The following is a 13,023-nucleotide window of genomic DNA, read 5'->3' on the forward strand; positions in this document are numbered from 1 at the left end:
AACTTACGGAACTACCTTATGCTAAGGAATATTAGATATTTTCTTTCCTCCTTACACGAGCAAAGAATCTAAAAGATATTTAAGGAATTAACAGCCTCACCCGCCCTTAATTCTACGTCCATCACGCTCACCGCAAGCTCGCCACCTTTACTTCCTTACACAAATACGAAGAAGACCACGCGTTCCCCAACTCCCCCTCAGCTTCTTGCGCAACTACCCCTTACCTCTTACGCAACGTTAAACTCGACTTCTTTACTGAACCTATTAAGAAACCACGTTAAAAACAACTGCAAACGCGTCCAGAATACCTCGCACGCGCCAAAACAGTTACCCTATACAAGCTCGACACTCTGCCACGACCCTAGTGGCTCTGCCACGTCGAAATCACGTTAATAACGCGCTCTCCAGCCCCCTGCTCCTCTATCAGCATCTACGGCAGTTGCCAGCGCGCCCTTATCTTACGACAATTTCAGCTCTGCCAGACTCTCAAGGTTCTGCCAGCACGCTATCCCTACATTCTTGACACTCTGCCACAACCCTAGCGGCTCTGCCACGTCGAAAATCACGTCAACAGCGCGCCTATAACGCTAGCGCGCTTCCTATCCTCTACCCTCTCGAATCTGCCGGCGCCTTGCGGCAGCTACGAACCCTCAATAATGGCACCGTACTGCCATATACCATCGACAAACTGATAGCGCCGCTATGCCTGCTATTACGATACCGATCGCGCCGATACGCCTGCGATCCATTGACCTACGATAGCGCCGATATGCCTGCTATCTATCGACCGGCTGATAGACAAGCTCTATGCTTGACCACTACCACTACCGCCGCTGGTACCGTACTACCACCCAAACAGACCTCTAGCTGCTCCGCCTGCAGCTAACCCCCATTCGACCGTTACTGCTCCGCCTGCAGCAGACCTACCCTTGCTGCCTTACCCGCAGCCGACTGATAACTTGCTGCTCCACCGGCAGCTATACTGATACCTTACTGCTCTGCCCGCAGTAAACAAACCTACCTTTGCTGCCCTACCTACAGCTGATCGACTTCTACTGCCTTCCTATAGCGCCACAAGCATAAAGAAAGAACTGCTAGTGTCGGAATGTATGGACAGAGGTTATGTTGGAGTGTATGTACAAGGGTTACGTGGTTGTATGTCTTAGGATGGCTGTTCTACGCACAAAGAAAGAACTGCCAGTGTTGGAATGTATATTGCGCGGTCGCGTGTATCTGATTAGTCACCCTTATGGTGACTCATCAGCCCCCTACTTAAGCACTGCGATCCTTACGATCCTCTGCTTTTGACAACCTATTTGCAAACCATCAGAACAAGAGTATACTCTTAATAGGTCACCCCCCTGTGAAACCGACACTTATAGAACGGTATACATCTCCTTAATAATATTCTAGTTATTAAGCGTAAGGAAGTCGTCTTTTATTTCCTTCTATCTATCGCAGTCACGTGAGGGGATATTTAATTTTTGTATAATTGGGAGGCGTAGGGCTATAAGGTCGCTCTAGGGCTAGTTCTTAGCAGTTTTGCTAGTTCCTAGCACTTAAATCTGCTAAGGATTTGCCCTAAAGCGGCTAGATATCCCTAACCGTAAGCCTATAGCTGCAAGACTATCTAACTATAATAGTCGCATTAAGGCTGGCTCTTAGTGGTTTTACTAGTTCCTAGCACCTACTAAAGAATTGCCTTAAAGCGCTATCTATATATAATGCATACTAAGTATAAGGGATGGCGGGTAAGGAAAGCGAATTAGCCACGTAGTAACTGCGTTTAATATTCGCGAATATTATAGGAGGTCTCAGCATTATACGTTACTAAGGTAGATGCTACTAAGTAATATATAGACGCTAGTATCTATCTATCGTAGTCACGTAAGGGGATATTTAATTTTTGTATAATTAGGAGGCGTAGGGCTATAAGGTCGCTCTAGGGGTAGTTCTTAATAGTTTTACTAGTTTCTAGCACTTAAATCTGCTAAGGATTTGCCTAAAGCGGCCAGATATTCCTAAGCAAAGCTCCTATGCCTAATAAGACATTATTACATTCTGCTATATTTTGCTAAATTCAGCCAAATTCTGCTACATTATTGCATTCTGCTAAGTTCTGCTATATTATCGTATTTTGCCATATTCTGCCAACCCTAAGTTATAAGCTAACTAATTAGGATTTTCTATACCCGGTATAGAAAATCGCTATTAGCTTACTTACCACTAGCGCCTTAGCGGCCCTCTTAATATCTTAACCTACTACCTAGTAATCCTTACGCTAAGAGCGGTATACTACGCTAGAAGTAAGAGTTAAGGTAATAGAGGTTAGTGGTTTTAGTCCTAATATATAGGCGAAAGGCTTTTAATAACCACTAACCTAGTTGCTAAATTTGCTAATATAAACACCCTAAATATTTAGTAAACTAGGTAGCGCCCTAGCGGAAAAAGTAGTTTAAGTAACTACTTAGGTTAATCCTAGTAGCTACTAAATAGGAGGAAAGGATCTTACGAACCCCTAGAGAGGTAAAGGGTTTACTATTAAGACTAAATAAGGGAGAGTTAAGGGGTTAAGGGTCCCTATTAAATAGCTTTATTATAGTAGCGATTAGGCATAATAGGCTGCCTATTGCCGCAATAGCGATATTAACGCCCTAGTATTACTTATTGGCTTTGCTCTATTTAAGGCGGAATATTATTTTACTAGGCGTAAAGGTAATATTATATTAAGTAGCCTTTTTTACTAGGAAGGTCGTTTAGTTTTTAAGCTCTACCGTAGTATATATAATCTCGCCTATTTATAGAAATCTAGCAAATACAAGGGTAAATACGGCATTAGTATTAATATCCGATAGTAATAGGCCGTGTGTTACTACCTAGGCTAAAATATCCCTAGTAATAGGTTACTTATCCTTTTTTACTAAGGGAGAGATAGCGGCTGCTTTAGTGAGTAATTGGTATACTATAGGATCCTTAAATACTGTAATTAAGATGCTATAATCTACGTGGCGTAAGCAAATTACGGAGATATAGGCTTATAAGGTTTCGGCCTTAAGCCTACCTATTTATAGCTAGGAGGTACCAAACGTATAGCGGGCAATTTATTTGCCTAGTTTACGCGGCTTAGCTAGGTAGGGGGAGACTCTTTTAAGTGCGTAGTATAACTCCTAGCTGTTAACTACTAAGGAATAGTTCCTACGGGTTACTAGCGTAAGGCTGTTTTAGAGAAGGAGCGCATAGAGGTTAGATAGCGCGTTAATATTATCTTTAAAGTTTATAGGCGGTTATAAGTAGTCCGTTAGGTTTACGGCACCTATTAAAAATTTATTAGCTTTGGTAGTAATAAATTAAGAGCCTAGTATAGGCAGAACTAATAGATAGCCGCGGCCTAAAATTAAGATAGTGTATTAGCTAAGCTATTTAAATCACCTAGGATCTACTTTACGAATATTATAATATTATAAGCTATAGCAGCTAGCATAATCTTATAGAGTAATTCGTTTGCTACGCTATAGATAACGGTTTTTTTAATGCCCTAGTAAACCACTATACTATTAGTATAAATAGATAGCGCGCTATACTGCTAGTTAGTAGACTATAGATTAAATATATAAGCAATAGTATGCATTTCTTTTAGATTAATATGGTCTATTTATTAACTAGGCTTAGGTAATATACTAAACGCCTAAGATTAAGGGAGGTTGGCTATATACTACTACTAGTTATCCTTATATTTAAGTTTCTTAAAAAAGTAAAAGCCACTAAATCTAAACTAAGTAGAGGTATTAGTAAAGAGATAAATATAGGCATATTTAATGTTATTAAAGAATAATACCCTATTACTTATAGTAAGTAGGTTAAGCTAGATATATAAGTTACTTTATAACTTAGTGCTAAATCGCCTAGGTTTATACTTATTTATTAAAGTCTTTAGCTAAGCAGTAATAAAGATCTAAAGGGATCTAGAGTAAAATTAACCGAGTTTAATTATATAGGCGTACTATATAAGGTAGCCCGTAAGCTACTAGGCTTAAAGGAATAATAATAAGCCGTATTAGAGTGTGGTAGTAACTTTCTTAATAGTATATAATTGTTTCTATAGTAATAATCGCGTTTATATTTATATGGTGTTAATAGTATATCCTAAAACTTTAATAATAGTTCCTGCTATATCTTTAAAGCTATTTTAAGGGATACCTAGGGAGTTAGTAATAGAGATATAAGTCTAGGTAATAGCCGCTAAGTTGTTTGGGTTAGTAAGGACAAAGATAAAGTTATCTAGGTAGTGTTTTATCTTATAAGGCAGTTATAAATAGAGTATCTAGTATAGGCCTTCCGCGAAGAGGTTAAATATAAGTGGCGTAGTTTAAAGACTAAAGGATAGGCAGTATTTCTAATAGGTAATACCTTCCTAGAAAAAGCCTATTAATGTTCTTACCCTATAAGATAGGGGGACTATACAGAACGCGTCTTTAATATCTCTTTTAAGCAGTAGATATTTACAACTTATAGAAATAACGTATGCTTAAATAGCGGTAACTATAGTGTATATTAGTGCTCTATATTCTTCTAGGATTACGTTATTAACTAAAGATACTAGTAGAAAGAAGAGATCGTAAATTTAGTGGTATCCTCTATCTAATTTTGGCACTAGGCTAAGAGGTAAGACTATAATAGGCCCTATCGCGATTCTAATATATCCTTTTTTAAGGTCTAATATTATCTTTTTAGAGATAAGGCCGGCGTTATCCTAAGAGGAGTTATAGTTTCTATAAGATCTTAGGGTAGGGATAAACTCGGCTCCTATTTCGCAGCTATAGGTTAAAATGCCTACTAAGATGGCTAGTAGATTGCCTAGGTAGTTAAATAGAAGGGAGTGCTACGCTAAAATCTTTAGGGGCGATGGAAAGTAATAAAGAGCCTTCGCCTCTATAAAGGTAGGGAATAATAGTAATATATTAGGCCTAGGTCCTAGGCATATAATTAAAGTTAATATTATTATTAGGCTAGACCCTACTTTATAAGGTTCGCCTTACTATTTCTAGGCGCAAGCTTTAGATAATATAGTGTAATCTTTACTATAATTTAAGCACTTACATTAGGAAAATTTTTTTCGGGCTCGTTGTTGCAGTTTGCGGCAATTTGCGGCAAACTGTACGGTCGCGGCAGTTATATATAGTCTTGTGCGGTTTACGCATTTTGCGGCAAACTATATAGAGCCTATATATTTTGCAGCAACTTATAGCAAACTGCATAGAGCCTGCGCATTTTATAGCAACTTATAGCAAACGCGCAGAGCCTGTATATTTTACACGTTTTGTATATTTTATATATTTTATATATTTTACACATTTTATATATTTTATACATTTTATATTTTGCATATTTTATATTCCTATATAACTATATAAAATGTAAAGCTATTTATTAAGTAATTAAGATAAGGGGGATACTCTTTATAAAGGCTCCAAATTATCAATTGGCGGTATTCCTAACGATCTGCTAGCTGTATACCGATTTCCTAACTAGGCCTAGTGCCTGCCTGCCTACCTGCCTACCTGTCTATCTGTCTATCTATCTACCTATCTACCTATCTGCCTGCCTGCCTATCTATCTATCTATCTGTCTATCTATCTATCTGTCTGTACCTGCCTATGCCTACCTGCCTATGCCTACTGTCTGTGCCTACCTGTCTGTGCCTACTGTCTGTGCCTACCTGTCTGTACCTACCTGTCTNTGCTACCTGTCTATGCCTACCTGTCTATACCTACCGTCTGTGCCTCCTGTTTGTACTACCGTCTATACCTACCTGTCTATAATTTAGGGGAAAGGTCGGCCCGATCGAAGGCTCCGCCTAATTCGATTAATCGATTAATTATATTAATTTAAATCGTTCTCTACGGCCGTTCGCTAGCTGTATATTTAAACGGTGGTCGTCTAGGGTGCCTACCTAGGAGGCCTTAATTTGATTCGGCGACGGGCCAATATTAAAGCTCTGGTTTAATTCGATCGATTAGTTAATTAAATCGTTCGTGGCGTTCGCTAGATGGTTATTTAAACGGTGGTCGTCTGGTTCTGGCGACGGTCGTCTGCTAGCTATTGTTCTAGTGTCTCCCTAAGTAGGGAGGATATAAGGAAGGGTAGAAAATAAGGTGGCTACCTAGGTGTATATAAGGGGTATCTTGGCAGAGGCACGTGTAGAGGCTATTGGGAATATAGCGGGGACCCGATGCAGAGCTTCGTGTAGAGCCTCCGTACGCAGAGCTTCGCGCAAAGCCTCGTGCAGAGCCTCTGTACGTAGAGCTTCGTGTAGAGCCCTATGCAGAGCTTCGTGTAGAGCCTTGTGTAGAGCCTCGTGCAAAGCTTCGTGTAGAGCTTCGTGCAGAGCTTCGTACAGAGCCTCGCATAGAGCCTCTGTTACGCAGAGCTTTATGTAGAGCCTTGTGTAAAGCCTCGCGCAAAGCTTTGTGTAGAGCTTCGTGCAGGGCTTTGTGTAGAGCTTCGTGCAGAGCTTCGTGCAGAGCTTCGTACAGAGCTTCGTGCAGAGCTTCGTACAGAGCTTCGTGTAGAGCCTCGTGCAGAGCCTCTGTACGCAGACCTTCGTGTAGAGCCTCGTGTAGAGCCTCGTGTAGAGCCTCGTGTAGAGCCTCGTGTAGAGCCTCGTGCAAAGCTTCGTGTAGAGCTTTTGTGTAGAGCTTCGTGTAGAGCTTCGTGTAGAGCCTCGTGTAGAGCCTCGTGTAGAGCCTCGTGCAAAGCTTCGTGTAGAGCTTTGTGTAGAGCTTCGTGTAGAGCTTCGTGTAGAGCTTCGTGTAGAGCTTCGTGTAGAGCTTTGTGTAGAGCTTCGTGTAGAGCTTCGTGTAGAGCTTCGTGTAGAGCTTTGTGTAGAGCTTTGTGTAGAGCTTCGTGCAGAGCTTCGTGCAGAGCCTTAGTAGAGCTTTGTGCGGAGCTTTGTGGTATTTTTATTGCAGCCAAAAATTAGGGTCTGCTTAAGTCGCGATTTTAGTAATTTTAGCAATTTGCAGCAACTTGCATAGGCTACTTGCGTATTTGCAGCAATTTGCACAGGCTACTTGCGTATTTATAGTAAATTGCTGCAAATTGCCGCAAATTGCCAAAATTGCGACTTACGCAGGTTTTGCAGACCCCGATTTTCGCTTGCGACAACGTGCCCAAAAAAAAATTCCTGATATATGTGGGTATTTATAAGCTATATTATTGCAGCCTCTACTATTAAACCTGCGGTAGGTATTAGAGGTATAGGAGGTATTTAACCTAGGTTTCTTTAAGGCGGTAAAGCCGATAGCACTAAATATTATAAGGTATGGCGCTATATACTAGGCTAGTATTTACTAATTAGCGGGCTTTAGTTAGCTATTAGTTATTATAAAGGTATAATAGTTAAGTGCTAAATTAAGTATATAATTTACCTAGATATACTAGGTTAATAAAGTACAAATTATATTTATTTAGAGAAGTATGCTAGTAATAAGGTTTAGCGGGCATATATAGAGGGTGCTAGTAATAACTACGTAGTTAGTAAAACCTTTAAACTAGACGCCTTTATCTATAAATAGCTTCCTATTTACCTTTACCTTCCTTATAACTAGAGTACCATTCTTAATCTATATCTTATTAGTAATCTTAATTCGAGCGGTATAGACTTAAAGATAGGCGAGGTTTACTGGATTAAAGGTACCCTTAAAAATATTTAGGTAATCCCTTTTTATAACGCTAAGAAGGCGGAGTTTAAGCAACTTTATACTAAAAGGGAGAGGCTTACTAAGGACATTAGCTATAGTAGCTATTATAATAGCCTATAAGGCTAAAGCGGCTAAGCCTAACTATAATTAAGCCATTTAAGCTAGGTGGTATTTATACTAGTAAGCCTCCTCCGCTAGGCGGGCTTTGCGCTCTTTCTTATACTTCTAAATCTCCCTTTTATCTTAGGCTTATTCCCTTTACTCTTTAGTAATTTTACGCTCTTTTACGGCAGCGGCGCGTATATTAGCCTTAGACGGCATTATAGGACTAGTAAAGGAGGGTGTAGCGGTTATAGACAATGGTGTAGTTAAGGTAGGTCGTCTAGGTGGGTTTACTTATTGGGATTATATATGCGTATAAATCTCCCAGTTAGTTATAAGCAGTAATAGCGTTATAAAATAATTCTTAAACGAATGGATAATAAATATAGGCCACTACTAGTTACACACCCCCTAATCACTGCGCGCACACCCCCCAATTAATACGCGTACACCCCTCACTGAACAGGCTTAGATTCTTCCTCTTCAGGTTAGAACGTCACGTGTGTTTGACTTGTTTACATCTGCATCAGTGCGCGACGGTCGCGCGCCCATACCCAAATCAACACCTCGCATTTGCATTACTTTCCCTACATCTACCATGGCTCTTAGCCCACCTCCGTTGAAGTCGTACGATTGCGCGAACTTTACCCTTGGTGATATTAACAAGTTCGCTAAATCGCAGGGCTATGCGGTGTTACAAGTGGTGAGAATGGCGGTGGAAGTTAAGATGCCTCTGTGGATGGCTTGCTAAGTTTTTAGCAGTAATATTTCACAGGCTTACAGCCGTCGTGGGGCCTCGCCCTTTTAACACGACTTTACTGGCGGGTCCTTTGGCGCATTCCAGCTCTGGATTAAACTCTACAAGTTATACTACAGTTGAAATTAAGACTTAATTGTGGTGGCACAGTCATAGAAGTTGTATTTTAAAAGTTTGATTTTCGCGATGCAGATGCATATAAGTCAAACACACGTGACGTTCTAACCTGAAGAGGAAGAATCTAAGCCTGTTCAGTGAGGGGTGTACGCGTATCAATTGGGGGGTGTGCGCGCAGTGATTAGGGGGTGTGTAACTAGTAGTGGCCTAAATATATAATAAATATTAATAAGTTTAGCGATATTGAAAGCGAATTAGCCACGTAGTGACTGCGTTCGATATTCGCGAATATTACAGGAGGTCTTAGCATTGTGCGTTGCTGAGGTAGATGCTGCCAAGCAATATATAGACGCTAGTATATACTACTTTATCGCTTATACGTTAATTACTAATTAAAGGTTCTACTTCGGGGCTGGAACCGCAAATTAACTACCACCACACTTTCCAACACTCACCTCCAAACACCCATCTTGCTTCTAATGCGCCCTCGTTAATCCTAATCCAGCTCAAATGAGTAACTCTTTTTGAGTTCCTGCATAATGGCTTTCCTCGGCTTCACCGCCACACGGCTCCAGATCGCCACTTACCTCCTATGCATCGCGCTCTTCAGCATCTCATTCCTCGTCTTCCTGAACAGCTCCGTTAGCTTCGTCATCATCCAACGAATTGGGCAACAAGACAATGTTGGCGATGCAGTTGGTACGCTTGGGTTTGCCGACGAGCTAATTGCCCTAGTGGCATGTCCGTCATGGGGAGTGTTGAGTGATAGGGTTGGAGTGAGAACCGTTGCGGTACTTGGATATGCCATTGTTGGAGTGAGTCTTTGGGTATTCGTGCAGGCGCGCAATGTATATCCTCAATTGCTTCTGGCGAGATTATTCTTCAGTTTTGGGGCTGCAGCGACGTGAGTAACTTCCACTCCGCAATTCCAGCTCTTAAAGGCTTACTTGTTTTTGACTAACTGCTAATTCATCTCTACATTATAGCGCGACAATGGTCACAGCGATTCTACCAACCATGACCTTTAGCAACTCCCTCGCAGATCCTCGCACGCCCAGCCGTCACCCAAACAACACCTCACACACCATGACACCCTCCATATCCTCCGAGCTCACCATAACCCCGGCCAGCTTTATGTCGCGCTCACCCACAACCCCTCCCAGTAGAAATCAGAACACGGGTGCTTCAACATCCCAACTCGCTGGTCTCGTAGGAACGTTTACAGGACTAGGCGCATTATTGGCATTGGGCATATTTCTGCCACTTCCAACCCACTTCCAAAAGGGTGGAGCGAGTCCCTCCACCGCAATCGCGGACTCTTTCTACGTCGTCGGCGCCATCGCAATTCTAGTATCTTTTGTGTGCTTGCTCGGCTTGCGTGGATTGCCTGGGGAAGAAGAAAAAGGGTTTCAGCGTCTGCTCAGTACCAAGTCCAACAAACCATCCGAATCCACTCCTTCAGACCGCCCGGTTTTATCTTACCCGCGGCTCCTTTTAACAAGCATAGTGCTAGGCTTCAAGAGCCAAAACATTGGCCTAGGTTACCTTGGGGGGTTCGTCGCACGCGCCTCCTCGGTCGCCATATCCCTCTTCATCCCGCTTTTCACCAACGCCTACTTCCTACGCACAGGGCTCTGCTCCCCCGCCGACCCAACCGACCCATCTGACATCAAGCACGCCTGCCCGCGCGCCTATCTCCTTGCCGCTGCCCTCACCGGCACCAGCCAGCTCGTCGCGCTCCTCAGCGCCCCGCTCTTCGGTTACCTCTCCGGCCGCTACAAGCGCTTCAACGTCCCGTTGCTGATCGCCGCCCTTGCGGGTGTAGTAGGCTACACCGCCTTCGGTGCACTACGCAGCCCCGACCCAAAGAGCGGTGACGGTTCCGTCGCTATTTTCGCCATCGTCGCGCTGCTCGGCCTCAGCCAAATCGGCTGCATCGTATGTTCGCTAGCGCTCCTCGGCCGCGGAATCCAGAACGACGAAGGCAATGGCGAAGACAGCGACGCAGCAATCGCCCACTCCGACCTCAATGGCGACTTAAACGCCCCCCACGTCTCCTCTGCCGGCGCGACGCCTCTCCCCTCTCCACCCGTCCTCCAACACGAGGAAACCGAGCCGCTGATCCCCGCGCACACACCCTCACACATCCGCTACCTGCCGCCATCATCGCGCTCGCGCACCCATCTAAAGGGCTCGATAGCAGGCACGTATAGCCTCGCCGGTGGCGCGGGGATCCTGCTGCTGACAAAGGCGGGCGGGGCGCTGTTTGACAGCGTGGGGCCTGGGTCACCGTTCTATATGATGGCCGGATTTAATTTGGTGTTGCTGTTCGTGGGAGTTGGCGTGGGGGCTAGGGAGGCTTTAAGAGGAAGAGGGAGGGGGGTGGAGAGGATGGGTTTCGGGGAAAACTAGTAGGGTTGGTCTGCAGGAAGATTTGGGCGGCTGCGATGTGGGTGGTCCTGATATTTGATCTTGGATTCTGATTCTTCGGCGTTTTGGGTAAGAAAGACAGTGCGATTTATATGGAGGCGTTCTTTGGGTTACAGATAAGGCTTTGTTGTAGGATGGGCTGGCGCGCGGACGACGCGCGATGTTGTAAGAGCTTTGTAGGAAACAAAAGGGGGCTTGAGATATATATATTGGCATGATTATTTAACTGCGGAGATGGGATGGAAAGATTAGCCCGCGCTACGGAATAAAGAGGTATCGGAGGTCTAGGTTAAGATTAGCATAACCTCGGGTTGCGCACCGTCCCCCCTATATCCTCGATATATCGTATATATATTACCCCCCCCCCCCCCCCCCCGGGGGTAGCCCCTACTTTTCGGACGCGTTTTTAAGGCCTAGGTTAGTACTAGGTTAGTATAGAGGACTTTGTCGCGCGCCTTTGACCTTATTGTCGCTTTAGTCTATTTTCTAACGCTCTTCTATTTTTATACCCACGCTAGCCTCTAACTCGCGCAGGGCTCCTAATTATATATAGAAAGGCCTACTATAATTCTAATTCTATAATATAGAGCCCTCTTCTTCTCCTTTAATATTTACGTGTTTAGTAGCTTTGTTTACCCACGCCGCGCTTACGCGTCTTACCTCTTACCTTTTACGGATATCTTTTAAGAATCTTCTTACCCTACAGTCTACTTTATGGTTAAAGGAAGCCCCCTTAGCCTCCTTCTCTATAACGTGTCCCGCCTCCACGTCGCCATACGGCCAAAAAGACACAGAGTGCTTGCGAACTTGTCGCAAGCGCGACGGGATCTAATATATATACTCTTACATTCTCCTATAGTCTCTAGAGCGAATTTAAGGCCTAGACGGCGCGGCTATAGGATATCTATAAGGCCTAGCGCCTAAAGAATACTATAAGGGCGTATAAACTGAAGTAGAAAGAGTAGGAAGACTAATATATAAAATTAAAAGGTAATATGGACAGCGGCTAGGTAATAGAAGATAAGCTTTATTTATTTTAAAAGTAGAAAGTTATTAACTAAGAATTATAGGCCGCTAGCTTTTACAAACGTAAGTTAAAATAGAAAGAGATATAGAAAGATAATAAGTAGGTAAAAAAGAAGCAGAAGATAGGAGGGTAGCTAGGGGGAAAGGTAGTTATAGTAGTAGTAGTAGCTATAGGGGAGGAAGCTATAAAGGAGGATAAAGAGGAGATATAGAACAAGGAGGCCTTAGACGCTCTATTTAATAAGATGGTCTAATACTTAGTTATAAATAGCTACGTCTCCGCTATTACTAAGCTTTATATATAGTAGTTAAAAGGTAAGGCCTTGCCGCCGCTATAGGGGGTAAAGCTCTTAGCGGTACTAGATAGTGTCTGCCATAATAAGAACTATATTTAACGCGTTAACTTTATTAATTAAGGCCTATTTATAATTACTAGCAGCTATAATATAAAGGGCTTAAAAAGGCAATTACTTAGTGCTAAAAGACGGGCTTTAAGATATTAGGTTTAGTTAAGTCTTACCTTTAAACTATAGCCGAGCATTTATTAGGTTTATATATTATTACTACTCTACTATATACTTTATCCGGTCCGTACAGCTACTATTTCTTAATCTGTCCCTTAGGCTATACTACTATTACTTAGGGTAAGAGTAGACGGATTATTTAGCTTACTAATCCTATCCTTATTAAACTAAAGAATAAATATTACAGACCTTATAATAGAAGTATTACGGATACTTTTTAATAAACTAGATAAGCTATAGGACGTAGTATAGGCTATAATAGAATTAGTAAAGCTATATAATAAGTAGTAAGCAAGGTTATATAATAAGCTTTATAAGCTCTATAAAATCTATAAGATCTATTAAATATAATTTATATACCTTATAT

At 42.5% G+C, this 13,023-nt stretch overlaps 1 protein-coding gene across 1 annotated transcript; it reads left to right on the forward strand.

The window, feature by feature from the left end:
* Positions 1-9,109: 9,109 nt before the first annotated feature.
* Positions 9,110-11,479, forward strand: K441DRAFT_626456 (uncharacterized protein). The gene is made up of 2 exons (XM_067646131.1): positions 9,110-9,580; positions 9,663-11,479. Exons 1-2 carry the CDS (start codon positions 9,216-9,218, stop codon positions 11,086-11,088), a joined length of 1,791 nt encoding a protein of 596 aa, XP_067510155.1. The 5' UTR covers positions 9,110-9,215; the 3' UTR covers positions 11,089-11,479.
* The last annotated feature ends 1,544 nt before the right edge of the window (positions 11,480-13,023 follow it).

The sequence above is a fragment of the Cenococcum geophilum genome (assembly GCF_001692895.1).
Source record: "Cenococcum geophilum 1.58 unplaced genomic scaffold K441scaffold_2, whole genome shotgun sequence".
Taxonomy (NCBI): domain Eukaryota; kingdom Fungi; phylum Ascomycota; class Dothideomycetes; order Gloniales; family Gloniaceae; genus Cenococcum; species Cenococcum geophilum.